The 16,300-nt window shown below is 44.6% G+C and overlaps 1 protein-coding gene across 1 annotated transcript in view; it reads left to right on the top strand.

The window, feature by feature from the left end:
- Positions 1 to 16,300, top strand: part of LOC124775542 (sodium channel protein Nach-like) — a 117,632-nt gene that overhangs the window by 76,264 nt on the left and 25,068 nt on the right. Inside the window, 3 exon segments of the mRNA XM_047250375.1 lie at positions 784 to 1,069; positions 12,475 to 12,528; positions 15,260 to 15,428. Coding sequence (XP_047106331.1) covers positions 784 to 1,069; positions 12,475 to 12,528; positions 15,260 to 15,428 — 509 coding nt within the window.

The raw sequence follows: 16,300 nt of genomic DNA, 5'->3' as shown, positions 1-16,300 counted from the left end.
GCGCGAGATAGTCCCTGCAGTCGCACTGTCCTCTGTGCTCTCGGTGGCTCAGATGGATAGAGCGTCTGCCATATAAGCAGGAGATCCCGGGTTCGAGTCTCGGTTGGGGCACACATTTTCACCTGTCCCCTTTGATGTATATCAACGCCCATCAGCAACTGAAGGTATTAATATATAATTGTAATTAAGTCCACCGAGCACGTGTGGAATGCGATGGGAGGACGTAGTCCAGCACGTCCACATTCTCCAACGACCGTCCAGCACTTACCGACTGCACTGGTCGAGGAGGGGAACGCCCTGCCAGAAGAAGAACATAGCAACCTTGTCGCCAACATGGGAACACGTTGCAGAGCATGCGTTACCGTCTGTGGTGATCACACATACTAAGAAAATCCACGTCTCGCCGTTTGTAATGTCTAATTGTATAGGGGAGCATCATAAATCGCGATGACTTCATTGTAATTATTGTCTTTGAATAAAAGTGTTACTTCTGTTCGCCTCACTGCGTATTTGTTTCAGTTACCTTCTGTACAAACTTTAGTAGCTTTTTCTATGCCTGATCCAAGCTTCATGAAGCTATGTTACTTGTCTGTGACACGTCTCGTCCGTAAGATTTGAACACCACTGTATTGATTTATTTCAGCTTCGTAAGCATAATATTCCTCTCACTGAACTAAGGGCACACATGAAGCTGGAGCACCACTTTTCCGGACATTTTACGTGTATCGTGTGAAGTGGGTTTTGGACAGAGTGGTGCAGGCGAGGCGGCCGCATCGTGCGCAGGTGCTGGTGTTCAACCCGCGCGACTACCCGGACACGCCGAGCGGCAGCCTGACGGAGAAGCTGGTGCCGCCGGGCAGCGAGGTGTTCCTGCGGCTGGGCGCCACCAGCACGTGGAGCACGGAGAGCGTGCGCGGCTACAGCCAGCAGCGGCGCGGCTGCCTCTTCCAGAGCGAGCTGGCCGACCTCTTCGCCGGCTACTACTCCTACAGCGACTGCCTCATGAACTGCCGCATCAGCAGCATCGCCGCGCTCTGCGACTGCGTGCCCTTCTACTTCCCTAGCAGGGGTCAGTGCCAGGCACCTCTACTGATCTTCCCACCACTGTTGTCCGGACACTGAATTGATGGGGCTCTCCGCGCTACTCTGCCCTGTGCGAGCCTCTTCATCTCTGCATAGCCACTGCAACCTGCACACATTTGAACATGTGTTGCTTGAGGCTTTCCCAACGGACACGTTGTATATATGGTTCTCGGGCGAGACGTCGGATGTCGTAGTGAAAACTCCACAAAATTTCGTCAGCGCAACTGGCCGACATCTTCAGGTGCGACAAACACACTGCTAAGGCAAGAACAGAGCTACCTATTTATGCCAGTCTTGGGTAGGAAGTGCGCATCAGTGGAGGCGCCAAATTCGATGGCCAATAGCGACGATATGAACCGATAGCTGGAAGGGCAGCAACGCCACCTACAGGGTGAAGAACCAAAGACTTCGGCGCACGCGCGGAGGTTGCTGCCGCTGCTCTGCGCTGTCATCGGCCGCCCCAGCGGCCTCTGTCGGAATCCGCAAGCAAAAGTGCGCGTCCACGTAGGCGCCTTGATTATCCTCCCGTTGTCAACAGAACGTGCCACTTTCCAACAAAATGGATACTCCGAACGGGAGATTCGCCGTGCCTTACAACCGAAGCGGATTACCCAACATCAGGAAGTGGAAGAAGGCGAAGAACAAAGGGGAATGGTCATCTTGCCATACATCGGCGGTGTCTCTTCAAAAACAGGAAGATTATTGAAGAGGCATAAAGTTAAATGTGTCTTTCGTCCGCCGGCAAAACTCAGAGCTCTCTTGGGCTCATCTAAGGACAGCCTTGGCCTAAGAAGACGCGGTGTTTACGAGATTCCTTGTAGCTGTGACATGTCGTACATCGGACAAACTTGTCGCACTGAACACCGACGCTACACTCGTCTGAGGCAACCAGAAAAGTCTGCAGTGGCCGAGCATTGTCTCAGGACAGGCCATTCTATGAATTATCATCTTACAAAAATTCTCGCATCGACGAGTTCGCACTGGGACAGTGTTATTAAGGAAGCAGTGGAAATACGTAGCTCGACGAATCTTGTAAACAGAGACACGGGCTTTCAGCTTAGTACAGCTTGGGATCCAGCACTGGCCATATTGAAGTCGCTTCGAGCAGAGAGGAGTACTATTGGTCATAAAACGGATGACGATTCGCCACCAACATAAATATTCTGTTGACAACGGGAGGATAATCAAGGCGCCTACGAAGACGCGCACTTTTGCTTGCGGATTCCGACAGAGGTGGCCGATGACAGCGCAGAGTAACAGCGGCAGCCTCCGCGCTTGGGGCTTCCGACAGAGGTCGCTGGGGCGGCCGATGGCAGCGCAGAGCAGCGGCGGCAGCCTCCGCGCGTGCGCCGAAGTCTTTGGTTCTTCATCCTGTAGGTGGCGTTGCTGCCCTTCCAGCTATCGGTTCATATCGTCGCTATTGGCCATCGAATTTGGCGCCTCCACGCATGCACACTTCCTGCCCAAGACTGGCATAAATAGGGAGCTCTGGTCTTGCCTTAGCAGTGTGTTTGCCGCACCTGAAGATGTCGGCCAGTTGCGCTGACGAACTATTGTGGAGTTTTCACTACGGCATCCGACGTCTCACCCGAGAACCATATATACACATTTGAACTTGCTTACCGCGTTTATGTTTACGTCTACACTTACCATTTTTATCCCCCACACTTTCCTCCATTACCAAACTGACTATTCGTTGATGGCTCGGCATATGTCATGTCAACTGATCCCTTCTGTCGAATCGCGCCATAAATTTCTCTTTTCCCCATTTCGATTCAGTAACTCGCCATTAGTTATTCGATCTACCAATCCTGGGCAGAGGAAACACTCGAAGGGGTAAGTGGCTGGGAATTGACAGGTCGTAATTACTTACCAAGTTTGAAAACGTTTATTAATACCGCAATCCAGCGAACTAGAGCGTGTGAGCATAATACAAACAGAAGAAAACATCATTTGCACTCAGGTCGAACAAATACACATGGATATCTTAAACAAAGTGTCAACCTGGTAAAATTCCTGGCCCTTAACTCAACACAAACAGTACAGCACAAGGTAAATCAACAAGCCTACAACTAAATAATTACACAAGCTAGATGGTACAGTAATTGGATACGCAGCTCGGTACTTCAGGATACAATTTACTAATAAAATACGAATGAGAACTGACACAAAAACATCTACAGCTAACGTTAATTCTGCCAATCAGCTAAAGGTAGCATGAATTAGACAATTTAAACAACATTGAAGGTCTAGATTGTGCTTGACTATAGGAAAGATAGACAGATCCAGCAAAATCAAGCACTAAACCGACCGATCAGACGTAAAGAATCATCCATTGAAACACCGCTTAGCAATAGTGTAAGAGCACCCCTTCCCTGTCCGGCCCCGGTAGCTGCGTGGTCAGCGTGACAGACTGTCAATCCTAAGGTCCCCGTTTCGATTCCCGGCTTGGTCGGAGATTTTCTCCGCTCAGGGACTGGGTGTTGTGTTGTCCTAATCATTATCATTTCATCCCCATCGACGCGCAGGTCGCCAAGTGGCGTCAACTCGAAAGACCTGCACCAGGCGAACGGTCTACCCGACGGGAGGCCATAGCCACACGACATTTCATTTCATTTACTCCTTCCCTGATCCCAGGGTCTAATCCACACAGATCAGCAAATCACATATATTTCAGCCAAACATACTCAGGCCTTTCGACAGCCCCGCCATTGGGACAATAGTAAACAGAAAAGCATGGGACTATCCAACAGTTAGCACAACATGAAAGTGAATAGCAACCAGTCCGCAAGCGAATGCTCAACCGATGTTTTGTCGAGCCCGACCAGTAAGACACTTTTCTTGCGCTGTACCATTGAAGATTACACACCACAGCTAGAATCCACCTTCGTACCGTCAGCACGGCCTCTCCTGGAGCCAAGACGCCAGTCGCCATCCGCCCGCCCAAGACACGAACCCACTCCCGCATGTTCAGAACAATATAATATTATCCATTTTCAGAATGTGAGGTAGGGATTGATACATTTTGACAGTAATAACTGGTAGCATTTAGCTGTTTTATGTACTACACCCAAATCAACAGAGCCTTCCAAGAGAGTATGCGCTCATCATCAGGTTGTCAAATTCAGTTGATGGGGATGAAACAGTAAAAAGTAACCCAACACATTTTCGGCGTTCGCAAAATAAAATGAAATAAAAACGCATTGGTCTTTGAGTCCTCGTCTTATATTAAAGCCGTCGACCTCAGCTGGCAGTCGTGAAAGGCATCAGTTTATCCACCTTTCATGCTGTTATGATCATTGTAATTTCACTGGGCTCGACAGAGTGCCTTTTCTTAGGGTATTTTTCCGTGTAATCATGCCAGGGAGAGAGATACCGTCGAGAACCAAATTAATTGATATTCTTATTTCAATTCTGATTATGTTTGATATCAGCGTACCAAGCACCACACTATCCATATTACTAAAGCCTTATGATACATGAATGTGTGAATGATTGAAATCACGTGTACATTAGTAAAATGTGTACAGCCTTCTTGGTTTCTCCTTGCAGTAAGGCGTGAGAAAGGACGCTGAATTTAAGTTTCCGAGCGTGGATTGGGTGACAGTTTGGAGATGGTGCCTGCCTGTCTGTCTCACTCTTCTTGAACGGTTCCCCTTGCTGTTGGTCTCTCAGACCAAAGCGCAAGGCGAGCGAATTTTCAAATTTTGGGTGTTAAATGGGTGGAAAATTGTTAGCAGCGTTCCCAGGTGTTGCTTCAGCTTCCATCTGAATGGAGAAAACGCTCGGCACCACTGTGGTGCTCCTATTGGTCCACTGAGCCGGTACAGGTTGCGATTTTTGCTGTGTTTGGCAGTCGCGATCTAGGTCTGGTGAGTATGATATACAGCCACTGTACGCACGTAAATCGAATATTTTGGATCGGAGTTCGTTTTGTTTTTCGCCTTAGTCCCTGAATTCACCAACCGAATCACATGCCTTCACGTGTGCAAATTTTGTCAACGTAATTTCTGCTAGGGCTGACTGTCTTCACGATTCACTTCATACCTCGTGATCTAAGTAAATTTCGCGAATATATTGATGGGTCATCAGTCATGTTTGACGACGCTTTTATGGGAATTATAGAGTTTATTCGAATTTAACTAGCCATGGTGAACTTGCCTTCTAATATCTGCTTTTCCATCTGTACTGAATATCTTAATCTTTTTGGTTGAGCACATGAGCATGTGTGGTCGTTTCCTCTGATGACATGATCCTTGCTGAATAAACGGTGATTAAAGATGTTGTAAGGAACGCATCCCTACTAAGGAACTGGATAATCTTTATGTTAAATGTTTGCTGAAGTCGAGGAATGCATTCCTCTTTTGATAACATACGTCAATTATCATTCTAGTTAGTTCGGTAGATTTTCCCCTTATGTGCATTCCAGCACTCCATTCTGTCTCCTGTGCTCATTAACCATAGTTGCCGTGTATGATAAATGCACTAGAAAATAAATAGCAAAATTTGTTCCCTGATCGTTCGTTCTGAAGTTTGGTGGTCAGATTTCCATTGCGCATTTCATAATAAAATATTGGGCTAGTTCCAACTAAAACTTTTCCATGGTTTCAATCGGCTTAGCATTCTGTGGGAGAGAGGCACTTCTTTCTCAAGGTAGGAAGTTCATAGGCTCCACAAGGTCCATGTTGTATGGCGAAGGGTCGTCCTCCATTAAGAGAACTGAAATCAGTTAAAAACGATTTTAAAAACGACAGGCGTCTTTTAGACGTTTCATGAACGCTGTAAATTTTTTGTATACTTTTTAATGTTTTAACCTGATGAGGTGAGCTTAACAACCTGATAATGTAAGCACTGTCTCTCGAAATCGGCTTTTGAGCTGTGTGTAGGACACGAAACGGTTGACTGCTACCAGCTACTACTGCGGTGATAACAAGTTCCAGTAGCTGCTGGCTAGGTCCGGACCACCACGCCACCCCACTCCTAGCCACACGAACTTGGAGCTCTGTACGTCCAGCCTGTACTCGCCTCCATTTGAAACACCCCCGTTTAAATTCCTTTATTGGGTTTTGTGTGTGATTACCGAAGCCGCCAAACAACTAATTATTATAAAAATATGACCCTGTGCTTAATGGATGAAAGGCCATCGGGTTTTCTGCTGTGGTTTCGGGGGTATTTCAATCGAGTGCGGTTGTTCTGAAACTGAATACTGGAGTCATTGAATGTTTGTCTATTATTAAGGACCACAAAGGTTGCGATGTACAAACTGATACGTATTGTCTACTAACACACGTATTATGAGTCAGTTGCTACCTTCACCTTGTCCGTTTAATTATAGTTATATCTTTTATTGATTGTGGCTTCTAAGTACTTCGTCACACGCAATGATGGTGGTTAACATTCACAACAATCCTAAGTGCAATCCATGGTTGTTGCTGGACGACGCGGTTGACGCGAAACACGTAATTCGGCACTTGTCACTTCGGTTTCATATCACTCGCGAATCGGTATCGGTGAAGGTCCACCCCACGACGATCAGGGGGACGCGCTCATTTGTCATACTTCGGTGAATTTACCGTTTATTACTCACTCGACTACCATTCTTGCTCGTCTCTCCAGTACTACCTCTCATTCGACACTCTCCAGTACTACTCTGCCTCCTGCAGCGTTCGACAATCGACTCCTCTCTACTATCGACCTGAGTGTCGGATACTAGCATCTATGCTTGTGGGATCACGGATCCCTTACACTTTGCTCCCTTGTTACGCTACCTGGGTATCTCTCCACAGACTCCCTAATTTGTCGAATCCCGTTTTCATTGCTAACAGTAAGGTAGTAATACGGCCGTATAACTGAATAATCCCCCCCCTCCCCCCCATGAACCATGGACCTTGCCGTCCGTGTGGAGGCTTGCGTGCCTCAGCAACACAGATAGCTGTACAGTAGGTGCAACCACAACAGAGGGGTATCTGTTGAGAGGCCAGACAAACGTGTGGTTCCTGAAGAGGGGCAGCAGCCTTTTCAATAGTTGCAGGGGCAACAGTCTGGATGATTGACTGATCTCACCCTGTAACACTAACCAAAACTGCCTTGCTGTGCTGGTACTGCGAACGGCTGAAAGCAAGGGGAAACTACAGCCGTATTTTTTCCCAAGGGCATGCAGCTTCGCTGTATGGTTAAATAATGATGGCGTCCTCTTGGGTAAAATATTCCGGAGGTAAAATAGTCCCCCATTCGGATATCCGGTCGAGGACTACTCAAGAGGACGTCGTTATCAGGAGAAAGAAAACTGGCATTCTACAGATCGGAGCGTGGAATGTCAGATCCCTTAATCGGGCAGGTAGGTTAGAAAGTTTAAAAAGGGAAATGGATAGGTTAAAGTTAGATATAGTGGGAATTAGTGAAGTTCGGTGGCAGGAGGAACAAGACTTTTGGTCAGGTGATTACAGGGTTATAAATACAAAATCAAATAGGGGTAATGCAGGAGTAGGTTTAATAATGAATAGAAAAATAGGAATGCGGGAAATCTACTACAAACAGCGTAGTGAACGCATTATTGTGACCAAGATAGACACGAAGCCCACGCCTACCACTGTAGTACAAGTTTATATGCCAACTAGCTTCGCAGATGACGAAGAGATTGATGAAATGTATGATGAGATAAAAGAAATTATTCAGATAGTGAAGGGAGACGAAAATTTAATAGTCATGGGTGACTGGAATTCGGTAGTAGGAAAAGGAAGAGAAGGAAACGTAGTAAGTGAATATGGAATGGGGGTAAGAAATGAAAGAGAAAGCCGCTTGGGTAGAATTTTGCACAGAGCATAACTTAATCATAGATAACACTTGGTTCAAGAATCATGAAAGAAGGTTGTATACATGGGAAGAGGCCTGGGGATACTGGAAGGTTTCAGATAGATTATATAATGGTAACACAGAGATTTAGGAACCAGGTTTTAATTGTAAGACATTTCCAGGGGCAGATGTGGACTCTGACCACAATCTATAGGTTATGAACTGAAGATTGAAACTGAAAAAACTGCAAAAAAGTGGGATTTTACGGAGATGGGACCTGGATAAACTTAAAGAACCAGAGGTCGTAGAGATTTTCAGGGAGAGCATTAGGGAACGACTGACAGGAAAGGGGGAAAGGAATACAGTAAAAGAAGAATGGGTAGCTTTATTGGATGAAATAGTGAAAGCAGCAGAGGATCAAGCAGGTAAAAATACGAGGGCCAGCAGAAATCCTTGGGTAACAGAAGATATATTGAATTTAATTGATGAAAGGAGGAAAGATAAAAATGCTTACAAAACACTCGTTCGACCTATACTTGAGTATTGCTCATCAGTGTGGGATCCGTACCAGGTCGGGTTGACGGAGGAGATAGAGAAGATCCAAAGAAGAGCGGCGCGATTCGTCACTGGGTTATTTGGTAACCGTGATAGCGTTACGGAGATGTTTAATAAACTCAAGTGGCAGACTCTGCAAGAGAGGCGCTCTGCATCGCGGTGTAGCTTGCTCGCCAGGTTTCGAGAGGGTGCGTTTCTGGATGAGGTATCAAATATATTGCTTCCCCCTACTTATACCTCCCGAGGAGATCACGAATGTAAAATTAGAGAGATTAGAGCGCGCACGGAGGCTTTCAGACAGTCGTTCTTCCCGCGAACCATACGCGACTGGAACAGGAAAGGGAGGTAATGACAGTGGCACGTAAAGTGCCCTCCGCCACACACCGTTGGGTGGCTTGCGGAGTATCAATGTAGATGTAGATGTAGAAATGAAGCAGGAAAAAAGGAATTCAAACGTCTCAAAAATGAGATCGACAGGAAGTGCAAAATGGCTAAGCAGGGATGGCTAGAGGACAAATGTAAGGATGTAGAGGCGTATATTACTAGGGGTAAGACAGATGCTGCCTACAGAAAAATTAAAGAGACTTTTGGAGAAATGAGAACCACTTGTATGAATATCAAGAGCTCAGATTGAAACTCAGTTCTAAGCAAAGAAGGGAAACCAGAAAGGTGGAAGGAGTATATAAAGGGCGATGTACTTGAGGACAATATTATGGAAATGGAAGAGGATGTAGATGAAGATGAAATCGGAGATATGATACTGCGTGAAGAGTTTGACAGAGCACTGAAAGACCCGAGTCGAAAGAAGGACCCGGGAGTAGACAACATTCCATTAGAACTACTGACAGCCTTGGGAGAGCCAGGCCTAACGAAACTCTACCATCTGGTGAGCCAGATGCATGAGACAGGCGAAATACCCTCAGACTTCAAGAAGAATATAATAATTACAACCCCAAAGAAAGCAGGCGTTGACAGACGTGAAAATTACCGAACTATCAGTTTAATAAGCCACGGCTGCAAAATACACGACTTTTGTACAGACGAATGGAAATATTGGTAGAAGTCGACCTCGGGGAAGATAAATTTGGATTCCGTAGAAATGTTGGAACACGGGAGGCAATACTGACCCTACCACATACCTTAGGAAATAAATTAAGGAAAGGCAAACCTACGTTTCTAGCATTTGTAGACTTAGAGAAAGCTTTTGACAATGTTGACTGGAATACTCTCTTTCAAATTCTGAAAGTGACAGGGGTCAAATACAGGGAGCAAAAGGCTGTTTACAATTTGTACAGAAACCGATGACATTGTAATTCTGTCAGAGACAGCAAATGACTTGGAAGAGCAGTTGAATGGAATGGACAGTGTCTTGAGAGGAGGATGTAAGATGAACATCAGCAAAAGCAATACGAGGATAGTGGAATGTAGTCAAATTAAATCGGGTGATGCTGAGGGAATTATATTAGGAAATGAGACATTTAAAGTAGTAAAGGAGTTTTGCTATTTGGGGAGCAAAATAACTGATGATGGAAGAAGTAGAGAGGATATAAAATATAGAGTGGCAATGGCAAGGAAAGCGTTTCTGAAGAAGAGAAATTTGTTAACATCGAGTATAGATTTAAGTGTCAGGAAGTTGTTTCTGAAAGTATTTGTATGGAGTGTACCATGTATGGAAGTGAAACATGGACGATAAATAGTTTGGACAAGAAGAGAATAGAAGCTTTCGAAATGTGGTGCTACAGAAGAATGCTGAAGATTAGATGGATAGATCGCATAACTAATGAGGAGATATTAAACAGAATTGGGGAGAAGAGGAGTTTGTGGCACAACTTGACAAAAAGAAGGGACCGGTTGGTAGGACATGTTTTGAGGCATCAAGAGATCACAAATTTAGCATTGGAGGGCAGCGTGGAGGGTAAAAATCGTAGAGGGAGACCAAGAGATGAATACACTAAGCAGATTCAGAAGGATGTAGGTTGCAGTAGGTACTGGGAGATGAAGAAGCTTGCACAGAAATAGAGTAGCATGGAGAGCTGCATCAAACCAGTCTCAGGACTGAAGACCACAACAACAACAACAACAACAACAACAACAACCAGATGGCAGTTATAAAAATCGAGGGGTATGAAAGGGAATCAGTGGTTGCGAAGGGAGTGAGATAGGGTTGTAGCCTATCCTCGATGTTAATCTGTATATTGAGCAAGCACTAAAGGAAACAAAAGAAAAATTAGGAGTAGGTATTAAAATCCATGGAGAAGAAATAAAAACTTTGAGGTTCGTCGATGACATTGTAATTCTGTCAGAGACAGCAAAGAACCTGGAAGAGCAGTTCAACGGAATGGAGAGTGTCTTGAAAGAAGGATATAAGATGAACATTAACAATAGCAAAACGAGGATAATGGAATGTAATCGAATTAAGTCGGGTGATGCTGAGGGAATTAGATTTGGTAATGAGACACTTAAAGTATTAAATGAGTTTTGCTATTTGTGGAGCAAAATAACTGATGATGGTTGAAGTAGAGAGTATATAAAATGTAGACTGGCAATGGCAAGAAGAGCGTTTCTGAAGAAGAGAAATTTGTTAACATCGAGTATAGATTTAAGTGTAAGGAAGTCCTTCCTGAAAGTATTTGTATCGAGTGTAGCCATGAATGGAAGTGAAACATGGACGATAATTAGTTTGGACAAGAAGAGAGTAGAAGCTTTCGAAATGTCGTGCTACAGAAGAATGCTGAAGATTAGATGGGTAGATCACATAACTAATGAGGAGGTACTGAATAGAATTGGGGAGAAGAGAAATTTGTGGCACAACTTAACTAGAAGAAGGGATCGGTTGATAGGACATGTTCTGAGGCGTCAAGGGATCAACAATTTAGTACTGGAGGGCATCGTGGAGGGTAAAAATTGTAGAGTGAGACAAAGAGATGGATACACTAAGCAGATTCAGAAGGATGTAGGCTGCAGTAGGTACTGGGAGATAAAGAAACTAGCACAGGATAGAGTAGCATGCAGAGCTGCTTCAGTCTCTGGACTGAAGACCACAACCACAACCACAACACAACTGAATAATGTAATAAGAGCTCATTGGTTTCCGTTAGCCTAGTCAAAAGCATATTATATTCCATCCAGCACTGCAGTTTCATTTCAGGTTGATCTCTGGCTCTAGTTTCCTCATTATTAAAGTAGTAATAAGATATGAACTAACACACCCAATGCTGTTCCAGATCTTTTAACGCTGTTGGGAATATACATTCAGAAAAAATTCGGAATATTACATAATAGTCCGACAGCGATCAGTGTAAAAATTAATAACACAGTAACATTTGGTATAAAGTTTCTTTTCTTCTACAGATGATAGTTGGACCTGCAAAAGTTCTTATTGTGGTGGGGGTCGCTTTGGCATATTGTAAATGTGCATAGTCAGAGACAAATAGCGTGAACTGCATCGGCAGTGATGAAAGTGATGTTGAAGATGATGTTGACACTTCGACATGCGACACAGCTGAGGAAAATTTTTACTGATACCGTTACAAAAATGTAACATTAAACAAAACACAGTGAAGGCAGTATTTTAACATATTACTTTATCTTACTCGGCAAAGTTTTTCCGTGTGAGTCATAACATTACTGTAATCTTCTGGTGTACAAATACTGAATTAAGCTGTAAATGTAAACTTGTAAACGCATCAAATCTTCAAACCTTATAATTTTTTACTAACGAATAATTAATTATTTTCAAAATCTTGAATAAAATTACGCCATAAAAAAGTTGCTTAAGGATGTCAAAGTGACACCCAGCAAAATTAGCATTCCTGAGTATCACTTTATCATATAAAAGGAGAAAAAAATGTTATAGCAAATGTTACGGTTCGGGTCTGAAGCTGCGCGCCTACAAGGTTTTCACGGAGATGTATCATTTAGCGGACACCAAAAATTTGAGAGGTACAGAGTATTCAGAAAATAAGTGTGATGATATAAAAAATTAAGAATTTGTGCAGCAAAAGTTTCTTAACATTTGATAACTTGACCTTTTCTGTATTTCAGGCAACACAAGAGAGTGTAATGTACTGGACATACAATGCCTCTCAAAGTACAGAGGTAAGTGATCTTCCTGAAGCGTACGAACGAAATAAGATTTTATTCCCACTACTTAATTGTGTTAAAGATATTTCCTTACCATATATATATAATAGTTCCCAGTGCTGTACCTCTTACAACCCCATATGGTCCGCACAAGCAGGACACTGATGCTGTTTGTGGTTAGTTCGTGAGAAATACAGAAGTAACTCACACCTTTGGAGGGATAACTGCGACGTGTAGCCGAAAATAAAACCTACTTTTCCATCCTCATAGACTCACTAAGCCACAGACATAGATTGTGACCTATTTCATCTGCGTGCCTTCAGTAACAACCACCAAGGAAACAGTGACACTGAAACAGATTGCTTCACATATCTTTCACAAATTAAAGTGTTTAATGCGTTCCTAGTTGTCGCTGACTGTTTTTGCTCGTAAACACTTGGAAAATCCATTCAGTTGTCGGAGCTATTGTTTACGCTACACCATATAGTTTGTGCAGAGACCTACAGAGCCGTACACCGTCCGAATGCAATCAAGTAGCGCTCTACGTGCACCCGTTAATGTATCAGATAACGGGGGAAAGTCACATTTGGGCTGAATATACGAAATAGTTACAGTTATTATCGTGTAACTTATACTCATGGTCTAACGTGTTCGTACTCTTGTATATTTCGAGGATAACACAACTCATACAAAATTACGTCCATCTTATCATAATTATGACTGATGTCTGCACTTTGGCAGGTCCTTCTAGAATCATAAAAATTTTAATACAGGTCATCGATTTAATATAACTACGCAGGGTGCCGTATAAGCAAAATAACGATATTTTTTCATAACATTCTTTTGCAGTTGATCCGTCGTCACATTAAAGATCGTGTTTTAAATTTAGGATGTTATTTTCTTCAAGGCTTGTTTCAAGTGTAAAGGAGAAAAGCCCTCTTTAGAGAAATATTGTGTCGATAACGAATACCAATATTTAACTTTTTTGGTAGCACGAGTCACAGTTAAATAAATATCCGAAACCTAGTTTCCCCGGAGACTGTGCGTTACGAAACTCATTTCGTGAAACTAGCGTTGCGAAAACTAGTTTCGTAAATGGCTGTGTATATTGCGGCATCAATGTACGAGGGTAATCCCAAAAGTAAGGTCTCCTATTTTTTATAAGTACATAGAACTATTTATTTCTAAAATGGTTTACATCAGTTTACAGCTTGAACATTTAGCAATTTTTTCGATATAATCACCATTTCTGTCGATGCATTTTTGTAGAGGCTGTGGCAGTTTTTGTATGCCCATGTCATACCAGCTCGCCACCATGCTGTTCAGAAAGTTATGAACCTCTTCTTTCACCTCGTCATCGGAGCTGAATCGCTGGGACCACAATTAACGCTGACAGGTACTGTGAGACTCCGAAAAAACTCAAACGCGCAATTCAGTACCGGAGAAGAGGAATGTTGATCAAGAGCGTACATATTCTCCATGACAACGCTCGCCCACACACAGCTCAGCAAACCGTTGCTCTCCTGCAACAGTTTCAGTGGAACATAATCACCCACCCACCCTATAGTCCTGACTTGGCGCCCAGTGACTATCACCTGTTCCCTCGTTAAAAGAACATTTTACCGGAAAGCGACTCAGCTCCGACGACGAGGTGAAGGTCATCTGACCAGACAACGACTTTCCAGTCGTCTAGGGTGCAACCGATATGGCCAGGAGAGGCGCTACAGGCGATGTCTTAGCAAACACACTCACGTCTGCAGCCTGCTACCACAGCCTCCTAACGCCGCATTGTCCTAACGGATACGTTCGTCTTACGCCCGACAGTGATTTCTGCGGTTATTTCATGCAGTGTTGCTTGTCTGTTAGCACTGACAACTCTACACAGATGCCGCTGCTCTCGGTCTTTAAGTGAAGGCCGTCGGCCACTGCTCTGTAATGCCCAAAATTTGGTAATACCTGAAATGTGGTATTCTCGGCACACTCTTGACTCTGTAAATCGCACAATATTGAAATCCCTAACGGCTTCCGAAATGGAATATAGCATGTGTCTAGCGCCAAATACCATTCCGCGTTCAGAGTCGGTTGATTCCCGTCGTGCGACCATAATCACGTCGGAAACCTCTTCACTTGAATCACCTGAGTACAAATGACAGCTCCACCAGTGCACTGCCCTTTTATACCTTGTGTGAGCGATACCACCGCCATCTGTATGTGTCCATACCGCTGTCCCTTACTTTTGCCACACAAGTGTGGCCTACATACGCCTCTCATGAGCGATGTGAGGTGAGCGACTTGGTGATAGCGGCGAACCAGTCTGGCCCCATTATATAACTAGTAAGTGATGGACCATGACGTAGATTGCTGCGCGGAGTGGCCGCGCGGTTTGAGGCGTCACGTCACGGATTGCACGGCCCCTCCCGCCGGAGGTTCAATTCCTCCCTCGGCCATAGGTGTATATGTTGTCCTTAGCATGAGTTAGTTTAAGTAGTGTGTAAGTTCAGGGTCCGATGACCTCAGCAGTTTGGTCCCTTACGAATTCACACATATTTCAACATGACATAGATTACATAGAAAATGAACAGATTTGAGAGATAATTCGTACTATTAACTCTAAATACATTTCTATTAGGAGACGTGATGGAATCTTCTGCGGAGATTTGGTCAACAAATCTCTAAACGGGATATACCGTTTTGCAAACTTTGGGTCGCTACGGCACTTATCCGCCCGCCGTGTTGTGTTTTGCAGAGAAGTGGCTGACGCTTCGGCCCACCGACGACATCGCAGGCCTGGAGGCGGAGCGGGAGGACTCGATATCGTGCGTCGAGTGCCGGCCCGCGTGCACCGACACCGCCTACAGCCTGCAGTCCACCTTCTCGCCCATCATGGCCCACCACGACCACGGCTCCCAGCTCCTGTACGTTCACGGAATTATGTTGTTTGCAAAACTAGTGAAATTTCCCAGGGTAAGCAATTCGTGTGAAACATAGCTTGCTTTTGAAATGTCATGAGGTATACGGCCTGGTGGCGTCGTCCAAATGGTGCTATATTTTGGCAAGTTGACTTGTCATCTTAAGGAGGTTCTGATTTATTTTTCTTTATTGTATTTTCCCTTTATACAAACGTGTGCCGGCAGCGGCGTACAGATGCCGCTCTTCGGCCAGCAGAAGAAACATATAGCGAACATGGAGGCATAGAAAACGAAATACATGAATGTTAGAAAGAAGACACACGCAAGAATAGTAATGAAGGCGTTCGTCGGAAGGCACTGGTTTCAGAAACAAGGTCCACAGTGCACACAAACGAAGGTAATCAGTTTTACGCTCGAACGAGGGAGCACACCGAAGACAACACTAACTCACAGAAACAAAGAAAACACCGTTGCACTAAACACTGGTGACGATCTTTGGCACAGAAAACACTGAACACACTTGATGAGATGGGGGGGGGGCTGCCATTTGGTGTAGGGAACACAAGGGGGGGGAAGGGGGGGAGAAGCCAGTGGCAAAGAAGAAGAGAGAGGGGAGGGGAGGGGAGTGGGTAGGGTAAGGTGTGGAAGCCCATGAGGGGGGAGGAAGCGGGGAAAATGGGAGAGGGGAGGTGGGAGGAAGAAAGGATGGTGAGAAAGAGAAGCAAGGGAGCCCTGGAGGAAAGGGGAGAGGGAGGGGAGGATTAGAGCTGGTAGGAGGGGTATGTAGAAGGAACAAGGACATCATCAGGTAGGGGGAGTTGGCAGAAGCCACCTTGGGCAAGGGTATGGAGAGTGTGAAGATGAAGATCAGGTGGGAT

Source organism: Schistocerca piceifrons, chromosome 1, assembly GCF_021461385.2.
Source record: "Schistocerca piceifrons isolate TAMUIC-IGC-003096 chromosome 1, iqSchPice1.1, whole genome shotgun sequence".
Classification (NCBI taxonomy): Eukaryota; Metazoa; Arthropoda; class Insecta; order Orthoptera; family Acrididae; genus Schistocerca; species Schistocerca piceifrons.
Note: the sequence above shows the minus strand (reverse complement) of the source record. Positions and strands in the feature narration are given on the sequence as shown.